This window comes from Microtus oregoni, unplaced genomic scaffold (assembly GCF_018167655.1).
Source record: "Microtus oregoni isolate MIOR12 unplaced genomic scaffold, Mior012 000007F_ref0000211, whole genome shotgun sequence".
Lineage (NCBI taxonomy): Eukaryota > Metazoa > Chordata > Mammalia > Rodentia > Cricetidae > Microtus > Microtus oregoni.
The window spans coordinates 14,288,069-14,307,581 of NW_024543066.1; the positions used below are offsets into that span (position 1 = coordinate 14,288,069).

Genomic DNA, 19,513 nt, shown 5'->3' on the forward strand with positions numbered 1-19,513 from the left:
CAGCATTATTTTTCATAGCCAGATCCTAGAAAAAAAACTAAATGCCTGTCAGCCAAAGAATAGAGAAGGAAAATGAGGTACATTTACAGTTGAGTTCTATTCAGCAGAAAAAGCAATGATATCTTGAAGTTTGTGGGTAAATGGATGGATCTAGGAAATATCATGTTGAGTGAGGTACCCCAGGCCCAGAAAGACAAATATAATATGTACTCACTCATGAGTGGCTTTTAGATATAGAGCAAAGTTAAACCAGCCTGCAATTTACAATGCAAGAGAACACAGACAACAAAGAGGGCCACAAGAGAGACATACATGGATCTAATATACTTCGAAAATAGAAAATATCAAGATCTCAGGCTGCAGAGATGGCTCAGAGGTTAAGAGCACTTACTGCTCTTCCAAAGGTCCTGAGTTCAACTCCCAGCAACTATATGGTGCCTCACAACCATCTCTAATGAGATCTGATGCCCTCTTCTGGCCTGCAGATGTACATGCAGGCAAAACTCTGTAATATAAAATATAATAAAGAAAATATTAAAAAAAATCCCCAGTTAATTGTGAATATGCCTATCATGCGAGAGGGTAGAAAATGAGGGTACAGAAAGGGAAGAGAGCAGAGAAAAATATACAGACAAATAAAAATAATTAAAAACATGAAGTGACAAATGGAAAAGTAATGGGGATATGAATTTGAAAAGGGAACACTAAATAGGGTATGCAAATCTATAGCACATCAAGCTATGTTGTGAGATATAGAGTTAATTGCTGAGTATCTTATTTCATTATATGTCAACCAAAGAATATCTGGCTTTGAATATGCACATGATATATTTATTGTTTCTTTATTAACTTCTTGATTTACTTAGTGTATTTAGTTACTAGATTTTCTAGTATAAAGTATTTTAACATTAATTAGACCAAAGCATGTTATATCACATGTACAGAAAAGGCAAAAATACACATCCATAAATGCTTACAGCTGGATTAGATAATTAATATAATGCAAGAGCATTTGGAAATCTAAAATGGTTACATCATTTTTTGAAAAAAAATCTGTAGGGCTTTCCTTCATATGAGTTTGCAGGTACAAGCAAAAAAAAACATAAAAATGCTTAGACAGATTGCTGATTTTGACAGAATATTTTTACCAGATACAATAGCAATGTGTAACTTAATAATGAATGTAGGCCGAATATGTTGCCAAATCTTTTATATTTAGATTCCCTTTGATATTGCTTTTGCATGTCCTCAAATAGTACTGTAATAAGAACAGGCTTTAACTCACTGACTATACACTAAAAGTTTATTCTTATAGAAAAACTACCATGAAATAGAAAAAAATTACTACACTGACAAGATTTATCGAGGTTTTACAGTATATTTTCTCATGACTTCAAAGACTTCTGATACATACAAATGTTTAACCACATTGATCATATTCATACGTATTCCTCAAGTATGTATTCCTTTATGATTCTAAAGATTATTGCAATTAAAAAGGCATCATTACAGTGACTGCATTCAAAGGGTTTCTCTGTAGTATGTGTTCTGTTATGCCTTTGAAGATTCCTGTGACATGTAAAAGCTTTACGACACTGATTATATTAATAGGGTTTCTCTGCACTATGTGTTTTTTTTTTTTTTTTTTTTTTTTTTTTTGCTCTGGAAGACTATTGTGATATGAAAAGGCTTTACCACACTGATACATTAATAGGGTTTCTCTGAACTATGTGTTTTCTTTATATGCCTCTGAAGACCACTGTAATACAAAAAGGCTTTACCACACTGACTACATTCAAAGGGTTTTTCTCCACAATGTGTTCTGTTATGATTTTTAAGATAACTGTGATGTGTAAAAGCTTTACCACACTGATTACATTTATAGGGTTTCTCTCCAGTATGTATTCTTTTATGTTCTTGAAGACCACTGGGACGTGTAAAAGCTTTACCACAATGACTACATTCATAGGGTTTCTCTCCAGTATGTATTCTTTTATGTTCTTGAAGATGACTGGGATGTGTAAAAGCTTTACCACACTGATTACATCCATAGGGTTTCTCTCCAGTATGCGTTCTTTTATGTATTTGTAGTCGAGTCGCACATGCAATGGCTTCATCATGTTGAATACGTTCACACGCGTTCTCTTCTATAAAACTTCTTTCATATCTTTCAAAGTGACTGTTATGGAAAGAGTTTAACTCATTAAAATATTCAGAAGGTGTCTTTGGACATATAAGAGCATTAAAACATTCATTACACTTTAAATCCTTATATCTGTATGAATTTATTTTAGCATTTAGTCTATCTTTTTATGTACAGAACGTTCCTCTTGCCTGTACACCTCCATGCCAGATGAGGGCATCAGATCTCAATAGCAATGGTTGTGGGCCATGTAATTGCTGTGATATGAACTCAGGACATCAGTGCTCTTAGCTTCTAAGACATGGTCTAAGTTTGAAGAGAAATCAGAACTTAGGTTTTTATCATGTCATGTAATCTCATGTTTTCCCTTTACTAAAGTTGTTGTGCATCTTTGCAGATGCCTTTGATGGTAAGAGCCTTTATTACATAGTTTACTTTTGGAACATCTTATATTTGTATGAGATTTTTCACAAATGTAAAGAGAACTGGCAAAAGTCAGAGAATCAAAAACAAGAGTGCGAGTCATACTACATTTGCGAAGTGACTCATGACACACAGAGGTGGCTACAACACCTAGTCCTCACCTAGCAAACACTACTTTCCTAACGGACATTGAGGTGTATGGCTTTTTGAGAATTTAATAACCATCAATACACTTTAAGCTTGTTTATGTATATCGCTGCATTTCTTTTAATAATCCAGGGCACATTTAGCTTTTCTCAGACACACACTTAAATAATTTTGCTTATTCAAGTTACCTTCCAAGTCCTCTAGAACTTTGAGAATGCTCTTCAATATTTTGATCCTCCCAAGTGCATCCTAAAAATAATACCAGAAAATATGTGATATGTGATTGGAAATTGTGCAAACTTTAAGTTATTATCTTCAATGAACCTTAGCACCATGAATGATTTATTGACCATACTCTTTCTCTTTCTCAATCCACATTACAAAAGACCCTCAATAACCAGGAAACACTTGTCCCCTTATGTTAAAACGTGAGTAAATTTCACCATCTTACCAATAGCGGTGAGGTTCATGAAGGTCTCCAGCATCACATCCTTGTAGAGATTCTTCTGGGAAGGGTCCAGCAAAGCCCACTCTTCCGGGGTGAAGTTCACATGCACATCATCATAGGTCACTGCATTCTAATATATCCCATACATGTGGAAAACAAAAGGTGTGATACCATCAACATTGTAAATGCATACAGTATGATCTTCTAATTCTGGTGCTTCTCGTATTTATTTCATGAGAGGAACTTTATTTTGCCATCGCCACATCACTACAGAATGAAACTGAATAGGAAGTTCACCCCTGTCATTTCTTCAACCTTTAAATAAGATTCATCTTGCAAAAGAAATGCTGTCCGCAGTAAACATCAGAGAAACTGTTTGACCTATTACAAAAACAAAATATAATAGGCTAAAACAGGTATTGACTCATGCCTTTAATACCAGCGCTTAGAAGGCAGAAGCAGGTCTATCTTTCTTTCTATGTGTTAGATTGATATTTTGAAGGCAGACAAGGTCTAAATATGTATTTTTGTCAAACACAGATGCCTGTAACAGAACTGAAGTGAAATCACATACTAAGAATCCGTGACCTGTAACGTTGCATCTTTTTTGTATACTGGACCAATAGAACCTCAAAAGTTCACCCAAATGTTGAGTCTACATTGTAACGGCCCATGCCATGCTTGGAACAGAGTTGCTGCAGATTCAGAATGAAGTTTGTTTCCTTGGACAAAGGATCTCTTTCTCTATTCGTAACATAAATTCAAGGTATTGAGGATGCCTTCCTAGGCATCCTATTCTGAGGTTGAGCCTTCTCTTCAATGGTGCTAAACACCTTGAAATGTCCTTTCTCTGTTTCATCATACAACTGCCTTCTGTAACAACCAAGTGCTGATTATCTCTACAAAACAGAAGTGTAAGTATGCTATAGTTATAGGGTGTATAATAAACAATTTGTTTTCTGATGGACATAGGTGAAGCCTTGTCAAGTTTTTTGAGCCTCTAAGTTTATGACCTATATGTTAAGAACCAGTACACTAAAATGATATAAATGTATAAATACATAAATTTGTTCTTAATAAAAATAAGATAACATTCTAGTGTGTGCGAGCGCTTTGTTTTATTTTATTTTTTTAATCCAGCTATATAATTTTCTCCCCTTCTCAAACTCCCATGGTCCCCAAACTACCAACTTTTGCAGGAGATCTTTTCTTTTCTAATTGTTATGTTGTTGATAAGACCCATGTGTGTCTCTCTTAGGCTCCTTCTTGTTGTCTAGGTTTTCTGGGATTGTAGGTTGCTTTTCTAATTGATTTTTATTGAGCTCTACAGTTTTCTCTGTTCCACTTCCTACCTCTTCCCTCCCCTTCAACAGTCTCCCAAGTTCCCCAAGATCCCAATTTATTCAGGAGATCTTTTCTTTTTCTACTACCCATGTAGATTACATCTATGTACATGTCTCTTAGGGTCCTCATTGTTGTCTAGGTTCTCTGAGGTTGTGATTTGTGGTCTGGTTTTCTTTATTTTATGTTTAAAAAACACTTATGAGTGAGTTCATGTCATAATTGTCTCTCTGGGTCTGGGCTACCTCACTCATAATCATGTTTTCTAGCTCTATCCATTTTTTTTGCCATATTCAAGATGTCATTATTTTTTCTGCTGTGTAGTACTCCATTGTGTAAATATACCACATTTTCCTCATCCATTCTTCAGCTGAGGGACATCGTTCCAGGTTCTGTCTATAACAAACAATCAAACAATGTTGCTATGATATAGTTGAGCACATGTCTTTGTGGCACGATTGAGCAGTAATACCTCTTTTAGGTATTTATTCAAAAATGTTTTTTCTTCTTTGTATTTAAAAGCCAATTAGGTATGAGTATATATGATATTTTATAATAAAATTCATAGTGACTGGGAAAGGTTGTAAAATAGAAACAATAGAGTTTAGAGCAGTAATAGAGTTAAAATGAAATTTAAATAATTCTGCCACAATGGAGTTGTTAAAAAGTTAAATGTATTGTAAGAGTACTTAGGTAAACTCTACTTGAAAAAGAGGAGGAAATTTCCTTATTGAATAAAAGCCCATAACATTGTCTGTGTGACTGTATGACTTTGTCCCATGTAAAATTTTAGTTGCTGAGTTGCTATAAGCTGACAAAGAGTGACAGCCAATGGCCTGTGTCTCAAACCTCTCAGCAGACTTAACTGTGTCACCCAGGATTGCACACATCTGCATGGGAGAGTCAGCTACTTGGAATCTAATACTCAGTGGTTAAAGGTACTATCCCAATATTATAAGCCCATCAATAATATCTGTCATGATTCACATGGAAGGATTTAATACATGCTGGGAAATTACACAGACAGTCACTAGCCATGCCCCATCATGACCTTCTCTATGATCTAGAGCTCTGTGATCTAGGTATTGCCTAGTCTGTTCTTCAGTGCCCTGTCCACAGGACACTGCCCTTCCTCTTCTGGTCTGAAGGGAGAGTCACACTCCACATGCAAATCCTCTTTTTTTTTTTTTTTTGTTTCTGCAATGGACAGCCCATGATGTGACTTCAACTGGTAATTTGAGAACTCTGTGGTGTGGCAATGGTGTAATCCCAAAATTTAGGATGGTTAGTCAGGGGGATAGCAAGGACAATGCCCTGTGGGCCTACCACAGGGTTCAAATCTATCTTAGTGAACACTGAAGACCTTAACACATAACTGCTTTTCAAATAGGTTTAACATGAAGTGGTTCAAGAATTAGTATATTTTATGGCACATTGGAACTTAATGATGATTGTGACCATATAATGGCCCGTTGACAGCGTACCGGAAGCCTGATCTTTGGTATGGAGAAGGGATGGCTTTGGTCCACTTAAGCAATTTTTTTCTTTTCTTATGGGAATGTCGATTAATGGCTGATGAATACTGGTGAACAATCTTTTACAGTTTTTAATTTTCAAATTTATTAGATTTAAAAATAACTGATCCAAGTTACTATTCGCTCCACTCCTCCCATTCCCTCTATGCACCCGCCCACCCAACCCCCATCTAATCCTCAGAGAGGCTAAGGCATATTGCCTAGTGGAAAGTTCCAAGGCCTTCCCTAGTGAATATTGGCTGTGCAAGGTATACACCCCAAGACAATAGGACCCCCAAATCCAATACATAGAGATAAGTCCTGGGGCCACTGCCAGTGGTTCCTCAGTCTGCCCTAGCAACTGTCAACCACATTCAGAGGGACTAGTTTCGTCCTATGTTTCCTCCTTCCCTGTTCCTCTGGAGTTGGTGAGCTCCCATCAGCTCATGCAAGATGTTTTAGTGGGTGGACCCATCATGGTCTTGACCTTGTTGTTCATATTCTCATCTTTTCACTCTTCAAATGGACTTTGGGTGCTAAGTCCACAGCTTCGATGTGGGTCTCTGCCTCTGCCTCCATAGGTTGCTAGATTAAAGCTCTATAGGGGATATTTATGTTTTATCTTAATAATCTCTAACAGGCATGGTTTTCATACTACTTATCTTTAGTGTATTTTGGAGGCAGTACTCCCTTAGCTAAATTCTACTTTATGTGACTTAATGCCTCTTTAAGATTTGGTAGATCCTGATATATGATCAATTCTGTCACCCACAATTCTAATCTTTTGTAATTGTTTAACAATAGAAAGCTACTCTATACAGGGGGTATCATTTACAAACTCCAAACAATCACAACAATCAAATCCTGATGGATCATAAAGCTAAATGTTCAATTTTACTAGTGCAGAAATTCTGGAAGAGACTAGAGAGACCTGGCTTCTCTTTAGCAAATCTTCGTTCCATAATGAAAGACCCTTAGAGAGGACCTTTCCTTCAATGAAGTCCCCAGAACCAGGACACTTCGAGTCCAGACCACAGGATGCAATTAGCAAGAGGTTTATTGAGTAAACACAGGTACCTGCAGGCGGCAAAGTCTTTAGGAGGACTTGCTGGCCTGCAGACTGGGGGGAGGTCTTTTTATTGGAAAGAGGGCTGCAGACGCAGATTACAGAAGCAGATGCGTGGTTAGTGGTCGGTTGGAATGAGACAAGGGGCATAGGTGGTTTTTCCTTTCCCAGCACAGATGTATGGCAACAGATATCCTGTTCCTCTTTTGGTTTTTCCTTTCCCAGCACAGATGTATGGCCACTGATATCCTGTCGTATAGACGTCATATCTCATAGATATCCTGCTTTACAGATTGTCCTATTTTATAGATATCCTGCTTTGCAGCCAGGGACCCTGACCTCACTCTGCACTTACATTTGTTTGTCAAAAGCCTTGTCAAGCTGGGATCTTTCATAGGGGGAATTGTTTCTTTTGTGAACTGCTGATATTCTAAGTTTGGCACATGTGCTGACTATAGGCATCCTGTTTCCCTAAGCAAACGGGATGTTCTCATGAGAGCTGGCTAGCTGCAGGTCCTGAGAGGGTCCTGAGGGTCTCAAGCAAACAGGATGTTCTCATGGTAGCAGGCCAGCTGCTGGTTCTGGGGGTGGGTGTCCAGAGGGTCTTTCATTCCCCCTTTTCCTTTTTCATGGATTTAATCATAAATCCATGTGTTTAAAAACCTCTACGTCATTCTGCTTTAACATCTGATATTGCTGGGAGAGTACCATGGTTTGGATAACTGAAAGCCTGTCTTTTATAAATTGCACCAGGCGATTTAAAATGCAAGGGCCGATTGTAAAGATAAGAAGTAAAATAAGTAGGGGCCCAGCTTTGGTGGAAATTAAGGGTTTTAACCATGGCGATTTATTAAACCATCCTTTAAATTATCCGTGTTGTGATTTAAACAGCTTTTGTCTCTGCTTTAATCTTTTTCTAAGTTTGGTCATAGATCTTCTAACCAATCCAGTATGGTCAGCAGAAAAGTAACATTTTTCCCTGAGTGTAGCACAAAGACTCCCTTTCTTTAAAAACAACAGATTCAGGCCCCTCCTGTTATGGAGCACCACCTCTGAAAGATTTGCTCAGACAATAGCCACATGAAAACTAGTACAACTGATGGGACAAAATAACTCATACTTTACAGAGCAGTATTGGGAGAAGATAGTAAAACATCTCTAGGGTGTGCAGAATAGTTCTTAGTCTATTGACTACAAAGAGCTTAACTCAGCCCTAAGAAACACATGGATGCCTTCTCATAAAAGGCAAGTTCAGTATTATAAAGACAAATCTCCTTTGCTGTAGACACCGGGAGTGTTGATCCTCAACTCCAGAGAATGTGCTGGAGAGGTCAGTTTCGGTCCAGCTGGCACCACATGGCATTTACGGGTTTCCATCGCATCTTGTAGCATCAGCTTTATCCAAATGTACAGGGTTGTGTCCCTTGTGAGAACTTTAACAAACAATGAGAGAAAATGCAATACAGGATGACAAATGTTCAAAACAAAACAAAAAGCCCTAAAGCCAGAGGACAGCCAATGAGGACATAAATATCTTTTTTTGAGACTGACCTTACCCAGGCTTTACATTAGTAAGTACAGCATTAAAAAAGTTGTAACATTTCATTAACTTTTATTTCATCATATACTAAATTATATCTGTTTATCTTTTGAAAGCCATATCATTTTATAACCCCACAGATTAAAGCAAGATTTTTCTGTAGAAAAACAAAACCTGTCAAGAGGTAAGGAGGCTTTAGGTGTGTTTGCTTCTCTCTGCAGTTATCTGCACAAAACAGTCTAATCTGGAAAAATCTCAAACTGTACAAAATAATTCCTGTCAATAGGTCCCAGGCACACAGAGGAGGAACAGAACAGAATTGCCTTTTGCTTCTGCTGTCTGATATTGTGCTTTAAAAGACACTAAAAAATGAGAAGAGCCCTGTGGGTTTCTGACTTTAGGAAAGAAGAACCTTAAAGGTGATGTAAGCCCACCTTATAGCAGATGTGCCTGCCCTGTGCAAGCCTTGAGCTCAGGATTCTATCACCAGGGTCAGCCACTGTCAGCGGATACATGAGCAGCAGCTAACTAGCCAGGCAACAGAACTAGTGGCAGCGATTGCCGGGGTGTTTTGAACCCAGAACAGGACAGGAGGGAGGGAGGGAGGTCTGTCCAGTCATTTTTGCTGGTCTCCAGGGCCAATTATGTCAATTTGTTCTTATAGAATCTTATTTATCCTATCTATCTGACCTGAGCTTTGGGGTTGGTAAGCACAATTTCCAATTGATCCCCAATGTCTTGGCCACACCCTAACTTACCTGGACAACAAAGGCAGGTCTATTATGGGACATGATTATCTTGGCCATCTCAAGCCTCAGCTTGATTTCTTTATGATCTTTTTAGCCATTACATTGGGTGTCTCAGTCTTGGTCAATGTATGATGGCTATCTTCTTTGGCAAATGTGTGGCTTCCTGGAGGCTCAAAATTTCCGCAGATGTCAACAGTCCTTTTTGTCTGTATATTGCTTCGTGTATATAGGTGAGGGCAAAAGCATACCTGCTGTCAGTATAGACGTTCCCTCTGCCATCTGTAGAGCTTGTATCAAAGCCACAAGTTCAGCTTTCTGGTCGGGCCGCCATCCCTGAAGGGAGGCTACTGGCCCAGATCATTTGCTTCCTGTCCACCAATGTTGCCCCCGCCTTCCGGTTACCTTCAGTCTTGTGTACCTGCTCAGCTCGGACCGCCAGCCTTGTGCCCCTGGCAAGCTTCGCCCTCATTTTCGGCTCTGCCTGGCACAGCTTAGGCTGCCATTTTGCCAGCCGCCTGTCCTTTATGCAGATGCTGGTAGGATCCATAGTCCGTCGACGTCAGCCCAGCACAGGAGCAGTAGTCTGGCACAGGAGGGCACCTGTGGTAGCATGGTGACTGCTGTATCGCAGTCTGACATGGGTGAGGGGAGCAAGACTGTAGAGTGAGCAGTCAGGGCTCATGCAGGCTTTAGAGCAAGCACAGCACCAAGGCAGTTGCTAGGAGGTGAGGATTTCTTCAGCGGTGATGGCAGGGGGAGGTGGTCATCCTGGTGAGGAGGGCGTGGTAGAGGCAGAGGCAGACAAGCAGCCTGCATCTCCTGCAGCACTGAGAACAGCAGTGAAAGCAAAAGTCCCTCGTTTGGGCAACAAAAGGCTTTGATCATACATTCAGAAGTGACCAGGGAGGAACGAGTCATTTATTTGTAGTTCGTAAGGTGTCCAGTTTATATTTTTAATTCTTTTCAATGGTTGTTTTAACATAGAGTACTCAGTTCTTGTGACCCTCTTCATTTGTCTTTGATCTTCTGTTTCCCAGGCTCCTTATCTGTGAGTCCTGTCTTTCTTTTGCTTCCCGCCTCTCTCTCTTTCGCTTCCCTTTTTCTCTCCCTCGTTTTTAACATTTTTTTTCTGTCTCTTTAAATTTTATTAGGTATAATCTTGTGACCTATCTACTTGCTGTAACTTTTTTCTTATATCTGATGTTGCCTGTCCTATGTAGGCCATGGCTACTGCTGTCTGCTGACCTTCAGAGGTTGGGTAAAATGCCTGTAAACTTTTATTAATCATTTAAGGAACACAGATTTTAACTGGCCCCTGGAGAACCTCTCTTACCTTGGCCGAATTAGTGGGGTGCCTTGCAGCCCCCCCCCCGAGGTTTGCCATGAGCCCAGCATTTTGACTGTCAGTTTCTCCCTTTAAGAATTAATTAGACATTATCATGTAGAAGAATGAAGATAGATCCATATTTATCTCTATGCACAAAACTGAAATCCAAACAAATCAAAGGCCTTAACATAAAACCAACAATATTGAACTTTATAGAAGGGAAAAAAAGTTTAAAATTCATTTTTAAACACAGCCTCAGTGGCATAGACATTGAGAGAAACAATCAATAAATAAGATTTTTAGACTGAGACGCTTTTTGTATAGCAAAGGATATAATCAACGGAACATAATATCAGCCTGTAGAATGGGGAGGCATCATGAAACATATAAGGAACTTAGGAACTTAATCCTCATAAAAACAAATATTTTAGTACAATTACGTCACAGACCAAAACTGTAAATTCTCAACAAATGAACTTGAAACGACTGAAAGATATTTAAAATTTGCTTAAATATAACATTCTTAATCATCAGGGAAATGCAAATTAAACAATTCTGAGATTTTATCTTATTCCTGTAAAACTGACCAAGATTAAAAATATCATTTGACAATTTAAGCTTACAGCTACTTTGAACATTAGCATGGTGGATTTTCAGAATTAGATAACGTATTACCTTAAAACTTAGCGACATCCTTTATATTGAAAGACCCCCACAGTATAGACAAACAGCTAAGCAGCAGCAATGCCAGGGTTAAACTTTGGAGCAACGCAAGTAACATTAGAGCAGGGAAGTTCGACTTGAGAACAAGGGCGGAGAAGCCAGGCGAGATATCTGCGGTCAGCCGGTCAGCCATCTGGCCCCAAGCGATAAGGAACCCGCAGCTGGCCTGCTCTAATGAGAACATCCCGTTTGCTTAGGGAAACAGGATGCCTATAGTCAGCACATGTGCCCAACTTAGAATATCAGTAATTCACAGAAGAGACAACTCCCCCTATGAAAGATCCCAGCTTAGCTGCTGTAACGTCATTTCACAAAGCTTTTGACGAACGACTGTAAGTGCAGAGTAAGGTCAGGGTCGCTGGCTGCAGAACAAGATATTTATATCCATAGATTAGGACAGGACATCAATTAACAGGATATCTGTTCCCATACATCTGTGCTGGGAGAGGAAAAACCACCTGTGCCCCTTGCCCCATTCCAACTGACCACTAACGATGCATTTGCTTCTGTAATCTGCTTCTGCTGCCCTCTTTCCTATAAAAAGACCTTCCCCCAGTCTGCAGGCGCGCTTGTCTCCCGAGAGACTAAGTCGCCCCAGGTACCTGTGTACTGAGTAAAGCCTCTTACTATTTGCATCCGAAGAGTGACTCGCTGTTCCTTGGGAGGGTCTCCTCAGCCTGAAAGACTGCCCACCACTGGGGTCTTTCATTATTATCATAGACAGAATCTGAAAACAACCCAAAATGCACCTTTTTTATATTAATAATAAATGAGAATCTTCGCCATGTTTTTTTTTTTAAATAGCCATAAACATTATGAAGAGTCAAAAGGGCCATTTTAACTCAACCTTATCATTCAGTAACACCCCTTTTGCCATTGTAGTGGGGTGAGAGGCTTTAGCAGATCTTTGCCATGTGGGGCAACTCAGGGTCCCCACCTTATCACAAGCATTGTGAGCAGACAAGTGTTAAATTCAGATCTAAAAACGGGCTGGCTTAGAAGCTCAGCTGGGCTGTTCATATGGCCCTGGCCCTGGGCCAGGGCTTTTACAGCAATAGTTCTTGAAGACAGTGTAGTCCTGTACCCATCTAAACAGAGCTGGGAATTTACTTTCCTCTGGACACACTGCATAGTAAGAAATATAGAAACCAACAATCTGTAGTTTTTTATAAGTACATTATTTTAAAGTGACTCAATTTAATTTTCCCAATTTTTAAACCAGAGGCGTTTACCCTGGATGCAGCACATGATGACTGGAACAGAGCATCCCCAGAAGAGAGATGCTATCAGGGCTGGTAGGCCCTTTTAATGTCAGCTTACTCCACTACCTGCCATTTCTGAATCCACATTCGCCATTTACCAACAGCCACAGGGATATTTACTTGCAATCTCTTGCCCTACTGCCAAAATAAAAAGGTCCAGGAAGCCACAGATCTTTGGCACAAGGCTTTACATGGCATTTGTAGAGGGGAGGCTGCCATTCAGTCCCTAGCACTTTATTTTCCAAGGAAAACGAGCCTCCCCCACAGGGAACCCCACTGGGGATCCTCCCAGGACCTGGCTCCAGCCTCAGCTCTGTCCACAGTGAGCTCCTAGCTGTATAACACAAGCTTCCCCCATCCCCACCTCAGTACTCACAGCAACCTAGCAGCTTTTCTCTGAATGGGATTCCAGAGGCCCCAGGAGGCATTCCCTCCAGGGAACTCCTCAGGTCAGGATTGGCCGGCCATCTGGAAGCCTCAACTCAGTTCCTCGGGGATGCCACATCGGCCACCATGGAGGCTCCTCTTTAGCCCTCACACTGCCAGTAGCAGCTGGGAAGACCTTTGCATTGGCTATGGGGGAGGGAACACCCTGGACTGTCTAAGGCAGCCCTCCTCCCCCAGTCCTCATGTGCGGTGCTGGTGGACTTCAGGTCAGCAAGGGAGGACGTCACTTTCAGCACAGGGATTTCAGGGGGGCAAGCATTCCCTTCTCGTGGATGTTCCGACCCCAGTCTCTACCTGATGAAGCAGGGAGAGCTAATTGTGAGCAGAGGTGGGCAGGATTACACGGCCCAACTAGTCATTAGCTGGGCTATTCCCGAGCAGCGCGTCTAAGGGAGCTAAAGCCTTTGGTTTTGACACAGCTAAGAGGGCTCTCCCATTAGTGAGCTCCCCTGTGGAGTGGGGTGTGGCAGAGGCTCAGTGTCACCCCAGGACCTGGCACTGAGGGGAGAGTTATGCTCCCTGGGCTCCTGTGATGATGCTAAGGAGTTCAAACGTCTCTGCATAGGCGCCCAAAGCAGAGGCTCCTCGCCTGGGCAACTGTAGCTGGAGCCCGAGGCGAATCCTCCGGGGACCTGCCTTTTTGCCCATGGTAACAGCTAAGGCGGCCGCAGCTGGACTGCGCCCTGCTGAGAAGTTTGCTCAGAGCTGGAGCTGGTTGCCCCGCCTAGGCCTGGCTCAAGGCTGTGCCACAGGAGATCACCAGCCCTGCTCCCTCCCCTATCGCGACAGCAAGCAGGGCAGTTCAGCGGCACAGCCTCAGCAAGGCACAGCCTAGAGAAGTGAAGGAGGGGCAGACTGTCAGTGTTCCTTTTGGATTTTCACAGAGTTAGGATCAAAGAGATGGTTACTTACTGCCCCATGGTACCAGATTTAGACTCGAGTACAAACAGATATACAAAACAAAGAACATATTAAGCACAAAAATACATAGACAATACAGATGCGCCGGCACGGTTTCAGCGTAATGCTGAAGGTAAAATTTCAAATGAAGGCAGTGGGGGTCCGGATTCCCCTCCTCCAATCAAAACCACGTATCCTTCTGATACTGGCCAAGCCCCGAAAAATCGGGTACCAAATTCCCTGGAACATCTTCTAGGGCTGCGAGGGAAAGTCCAGGCCCGTCAGCCTCTTTCCTTCTCGCCAAATTCGGAGCACTCAGATCTACAAAGTTTAGTAGAAACGGACACAGACAAACACAAAGACTAACGAATCGGTGCTGGCCAGCTTACCTCCCAGTGGTGAGCTGGTAGCTCCTGGGTGGGGGTCTTCAATTCCCGGCCAATGAACCAAATGAAAGACCCTCAGAGAGGACCTTTCCTCCAATGAAGTCCCCAGAACCAGGACACTCCGAGTCCAGACCACAGGATGCAATTAGCAAGAGGTTTATTGAGTAAACACAGGTACCTGCAGGCGGCAAAGTCTTTAGGAGGACTTGCTGGCCTGCAGACTGGGGGGAGGTCTTTTTATAGGAAAGAGGGCAGCAGAAGCAGATTACAGAAGCAAATGCGTGGTTAGTGGTCGGTTGGAATGAGACAAGGGGCATAGGTGGTTTTTCCTTTCCCAGCACAGATGTATGGCAACAGATATCCTGTTCCTCTTTTGGTTTTTCCTTTCCCAGCACAGATGTATGGCCACTGACATCCTGTTGTATAGACGTCATATCTCATAGATATCCTGCTTTACAGATGGTCCTATTTTATAGATATCCTGCTTTGCAGCCAGGGACCCTGACCTCACTCTGCACTTACATTTGTTCGTCAAAAGCCTTGTCAAGCTGGGATCTTTCATAGGGGGAATTGTTTCTTTTGTGAACTGCTGATATTGAAAGACCCCCACTCACTAAGCAGCAGTAATGCCATTTTGCAAGGCTTAAACTTTGGAGCAACGCAAGTAATTAGAGCAGGGAAGTTCGACTTGAAAACAAGGGGGGAGAAGCCAGGCGAGATATCTGCGGTCAGCCGGTCAGCCACCTGGCCCCAAGCGATAAGGAACCCGCAGCTGGCCTGCTCTAATGAGAACCTCCCGTTTGCATAGTCAGCACATGTGCCCAACTTAGAATGTCAGTAATTCACAGAAGAAGACAACTCCCCCTATGAAAGATCCCAGCTTATCTGCTGTAACGTCATTTCACAAAGCTTTTGACGAACGACTGTAAGTGCAGAGTAAGGTCAGGGTCCCTGGCTGCAAAACAGGATCTTTATATCCATAGATTAGGACAGGACATCAATTAACAGGATATCTGTTCCCATACATCTGTGCTGGGAGAGGAAAAACCACCTGTGCCCCTTGCCCCATTCCAACTGACCACTAACGATGCATTTGCTTCTGTAATCTGCTTCTGCTGCCCTCTTTCCTATAAAAAGACCTTCCCCCAGTCTGCAGGCGCGCTTGTCTTCCGAAAGACTAAGTCGCCCCAGGTACCTGTGTACTTAAGTACTTAATAAAGCCTCTTGCTATTTGCATCCGAAGAGTGACTCGCTGCTCCTTGGGAGGGTCTCCTCAGCCTGAAAGACTGCCCACCACTGGGGTCTTTCAATATTCTAAGTTTGGCACCTGCGCTGACTATAGGCATCCTGTTTCCCTAAGCAAACGGGATGTTCTCATGAGAGCTGGCTAGCTGCAGGTCCTGAGAGGGTCCTGAGGGTCTCAAGCAAACAGGATGTTCTCATGGGAGCAGGCCAGCTGCGGGTTCCGGGGGTGGGGGGGTATCCAGAGGGTCTTTCAATAGTACAATACAAGCACTACAGGCACCAACATTTCACAGTAAACTCAATAAGAAGGGCTTTTCTTAAACACGATGCCACTCCCAGTGCTCTCCGTGGATAAATTATTCAGACTGCTGTTTTAGCACAGGGTATTAAAGGACCACATAGATACCATGGAGAACCAAGCAGAAACATGCCAAACTCAGCACGTGCCCACTAGCTCCCAACCAAACAAGAGAGGACCCAGCACATGGGTTCTGGTATTTCAGCCAGCTGCTCCACCAGTCTGGGGACAGTGGCGCATCACTCACCATGGCCTGCCACTTTTCCTTCTCCGAGGACAGCTGCCCATATCTCACCATGGCCTGGCTGCAGAGCTCAGCCATGCTCTCTGCACAAGGATCCCACAGTGCAGCAGAATTTGGCCGAACTTCTGAATTGCACGTGAGAGCGCGGGAGCCTGGAAACCAGAAGAACCCTCCCATCTGAGTGGCAGGTCGGCGGAAGGCTCTGATTGGCTATTTTTGCCGGAGTGACATTCATAGTGAGCAGAAGGAACACAGCACAATGGTTCTTAGGTGGAGCTTCCTTTCTAAGCACACCCCTATCTCAGAGTTCTTGGAAGATTTGAGCCAAATTCCACAAGTCTCTTGTTAATGTTAACCTGTGGTTTCTGTACTCAAAGGACGTATTCAAATTCAGAAGGAGGCTATTCAAGGAATGCTACACTGATCAAACACATGGTAACTCGAGATTATAATAAAATCAAGTCTACAGTGGCATTCCCTGTAATATGTTGCGTTTGCAGGACCTGAAGCAAACCCTTCTTCACTAAAGGCCATGGTTGCAGGACATTACTAGAGCTTCCAAGCATATTCTTGGTTTCAAAGGAGATCTATTTTCCCTCGATATAGCAGGGTCTCAGAGAAACATCACGAGGCCCATGCAGGTTGCTGTTTTTGGAGAAGTCTAGTTGCTCAAGTGTCATCTAGAAATAATTCATTTTCATTTGACATTTAGGCATAAAATTAATTTGGAGATATTTGTGGAGGTTGAGTACTGCGTCTCACAATCTGGGTGGAACTCCTATGCTGATCTGTAATGTATAAGAGCAGAACTGCTGGTATAAAGGAGTTAATAACCCTTAGAAAATATTAAATGGCACAAGATAGGATTCACCTGAGGGAGGGCTGCCTCTAAAACATCCCAAAGGCTAGTAGTATGCCAAGCAGGCCTGAATAGGATCAGGATGCTTGTGGGTAAATTATTCATATTTTGTATCTACTCTCAATGGGCATTTTTCCATGGTAAAAACAGCGAATGGAATGCATATCGACTGAGAGGATAGACAGACCCTCTGAGTAAAGATCTTCCTATAGTAAGCTGCAGAATCCTAGTTTTAAAAGGGATTTCTTAGATGTGTTGTACTGGATGCTGGACACATCCAGTTAACAATTTTTTGGTAATCATATGCTGGTGCTTGCTATGCCTGCATATGCCCATAGAAATCCAAAAGGATAGTTAGAGCAGCAATGCTCTGTACTGTATGTGTTTGCTCTAAGGTTTAGTTGAGCACATTGTGCTTAGGAAATATGAATTCATTGCATTATGTCATACACAGAGTCTATTCAGCATTCTGGTACTTAACTGTTGCTAACCATTATTTGAAGACCAGCAAGTGGTACATTCCTATTACTGGAAAGTTATGAAAGTGTAAATCACTGGATTAAGGTACATAAAGGATGATATTTAGAGACCATACATTCTATTAAGATTCACACATTCAGATAGCAAGTATTTCCAGGACAGGCTTTTGCAGGCCAAATGAAAATTTATTGTGTTACCTCTGGGTTTTGAAATATTAAACAGTAGTTAATGGTAACAAAATGGTGAAAACAGATATTTTGGGTGTTTCAAAATCATTCTCGGAGGATATTCTATTATGCTTAGTGTGACTAACACAAAAAATATTTATCCCTTTTTCCTTGAGGTTCAATAAGGATCAAGAGGCCGGGGATGACGGGCCTTAGTCACTTGTCTTATTCAAGGAGGACGTAGAGACCCCGTGCAATGAATTGAAATAGTTTTCAATCTACAGCAAGGAGAGTCAATGTGGAAAAAGATTTTGTGTTGGTGTCAAACGAACCCACTGTACATATAGCTGCGCCTTTGACTCATCCTAACATTGATGGATAACTGTGAAAAGATGGGATAGAAGAGTCTGAGTTTCCCCTTTAACCCAAGTGGCCCATGTGGACTAGCTGCTCAATTTGTCTTGAGAACATAGAAAGGAAAATGAATTTGGCCATCTGCATGATCTTCAGCACTCAGGAGGAATGCTTAAACAAAGACTGAACCAATGAATTGGTCACAACCCAAAGGATTGCACTCCACAAACATTAGACGTGAATCTACATGAGGTATTTAGACAACCAACCACAGTAATATTTTCCCCTCCACACAACGACATTTCCCAGATGTAAGACATCACACTTTGCCTCAATAAGCATGAACTCAGACGAAGTTTTAAGTGTTATTTAGGAATAAAAAACTGGTAGGGTAGGACAGAAAAAGGAAGAGAAACATAGACAGTGTAAGAGACAGAGAGGAGAGAGGGTGACAGAGAGTTAGGAGAAAAGAGAAATAAAAGAAAGGAGAGAGGCCCAGATTTGCCTCTTCAGAAGAAATGCAGGCAGAGACAAAGGTGTCCAAGGTAAGCTTGCCCCAGTGAGAAGAAAGAGACTGGAAATGGGTGGAGCTTGTCTCCTAAAGGGACAGGGTACTGACAAGGAATGTTGATTTCTCAAAAAATTAGGAAACAACCTACTTCAAGATCTAGCAATTCCATTTTGGGGCATATACCTAAGGGATGCTCAATTATACCACAAGGATGTGTGTTCATAGCAGCATTATTTTTCATAGCCAGATCCTAGAAAAAAAACTAAATGCCTGTCAGCCAAAGAATGGAGAAGGAAAATGAGGTACATTTACAGTTGAGTTCTATTCAGCAGAAAAAGCAATGATATCTTGAAATTTGTGGGTAAATGGATGGATCTAGGAAATATCATGTTGAGTGAGGTACCCCAGGCCCGGAAAGAGAAATATAATATGTACTCACTCATGAGTGGCTTTTAGACATAGAGCAAAGTTAAACCAGCCTGCAATTTACAATGCAAGAGAACACAGACAACAAAGAGGGCCACAAGAGAGACATACATGGATCTAATATACTTCGAAAATAGAAAATATCAAGATCTCAGGCTGCAGAGATGGCTCAGAGGTTAAGAGCACTTACTGCTCTTCCAAAGGTCCTGAGTTCAACTCCCAGCAACTATATGGTGCCTCACAACCATCTCTAATGAGATCTGATGCCCTCTTCTGGCCTGCAGATGTACATCCAGGCAAAACTCTGTAATATAAAATATAATAAAGAAAATATTAAAAAAAATCCCCAGTTAATTGTGAATATGCCTATCATGCGAGAGGGTAGAAAATGAGGGTACAGAAAGGGAAGAGAGCAGAGAAAAATATACAGACAAATAAAAATAATTAAAAACATGAAGTGACAAATGGAAAAGTAATGGGGTTATGAATTTGAAAAGGGAACACTAAATAGGG

At 41.7% G+C, this 19,513-nt stretch overlaps 1 protein-coding gene across 1 annotated transcript; it reads right to left on the reverse strand.

Moving 5' to 3' along the window:
* Window positions 1–1,086: 1,086 nt before the first annotated feature.
* On the reverse strand, window positions 1,087–16,296 carry LOC121451087 (zinc finger protein 120-like). Its single transcript, XM_041656591.1, has 4 exons — window positions 16,207–16,296; window positions 3,165–3,291; window positions 2,902–2,962; window positions 1,087–2,179 (listed from the first exon to the last, which is right to left on the reverse strand). The coding sequence occupies exons 1-4, from the start codon at window positions 16,279–16,281 to the stop codon at window positions 1,708–1,710; spliced, it is 735 nt and encodes a 244-aa protein (XP_041512525.1). The 5' UTR covers window positions 16,282–16,296; the 3' UTR covers window positions 1,087–1,707.
* Window positions 16,297–19,513: the final 3,217 nt, after the last annotated feature.

Bases quoted from the DNA above. Each gene is read 5' to 3' on its own strand.
- LOC121451087 (XM_041656591.1), bottom strand. From the start codon at position 16,281: ATGGCTGAGCTCTGCAGCCAGGCCATGGTGAGATATGGGCAGCTGTCC. The intron at 3,292-16,206 runs GTGAGTGATGCG...GGGATATATTAG, and splicing joins AGGAAAAGTGGCAGGCCATG to AATGCAGTGACCTATGATGA. The intron at 2,180-2,901 runs GTAACTTGAATA...TTTCCATAACAG, and splicing joins AGTTCTAGAGGACTTGGAAG to TCACTTTGAAAGATATGAAA.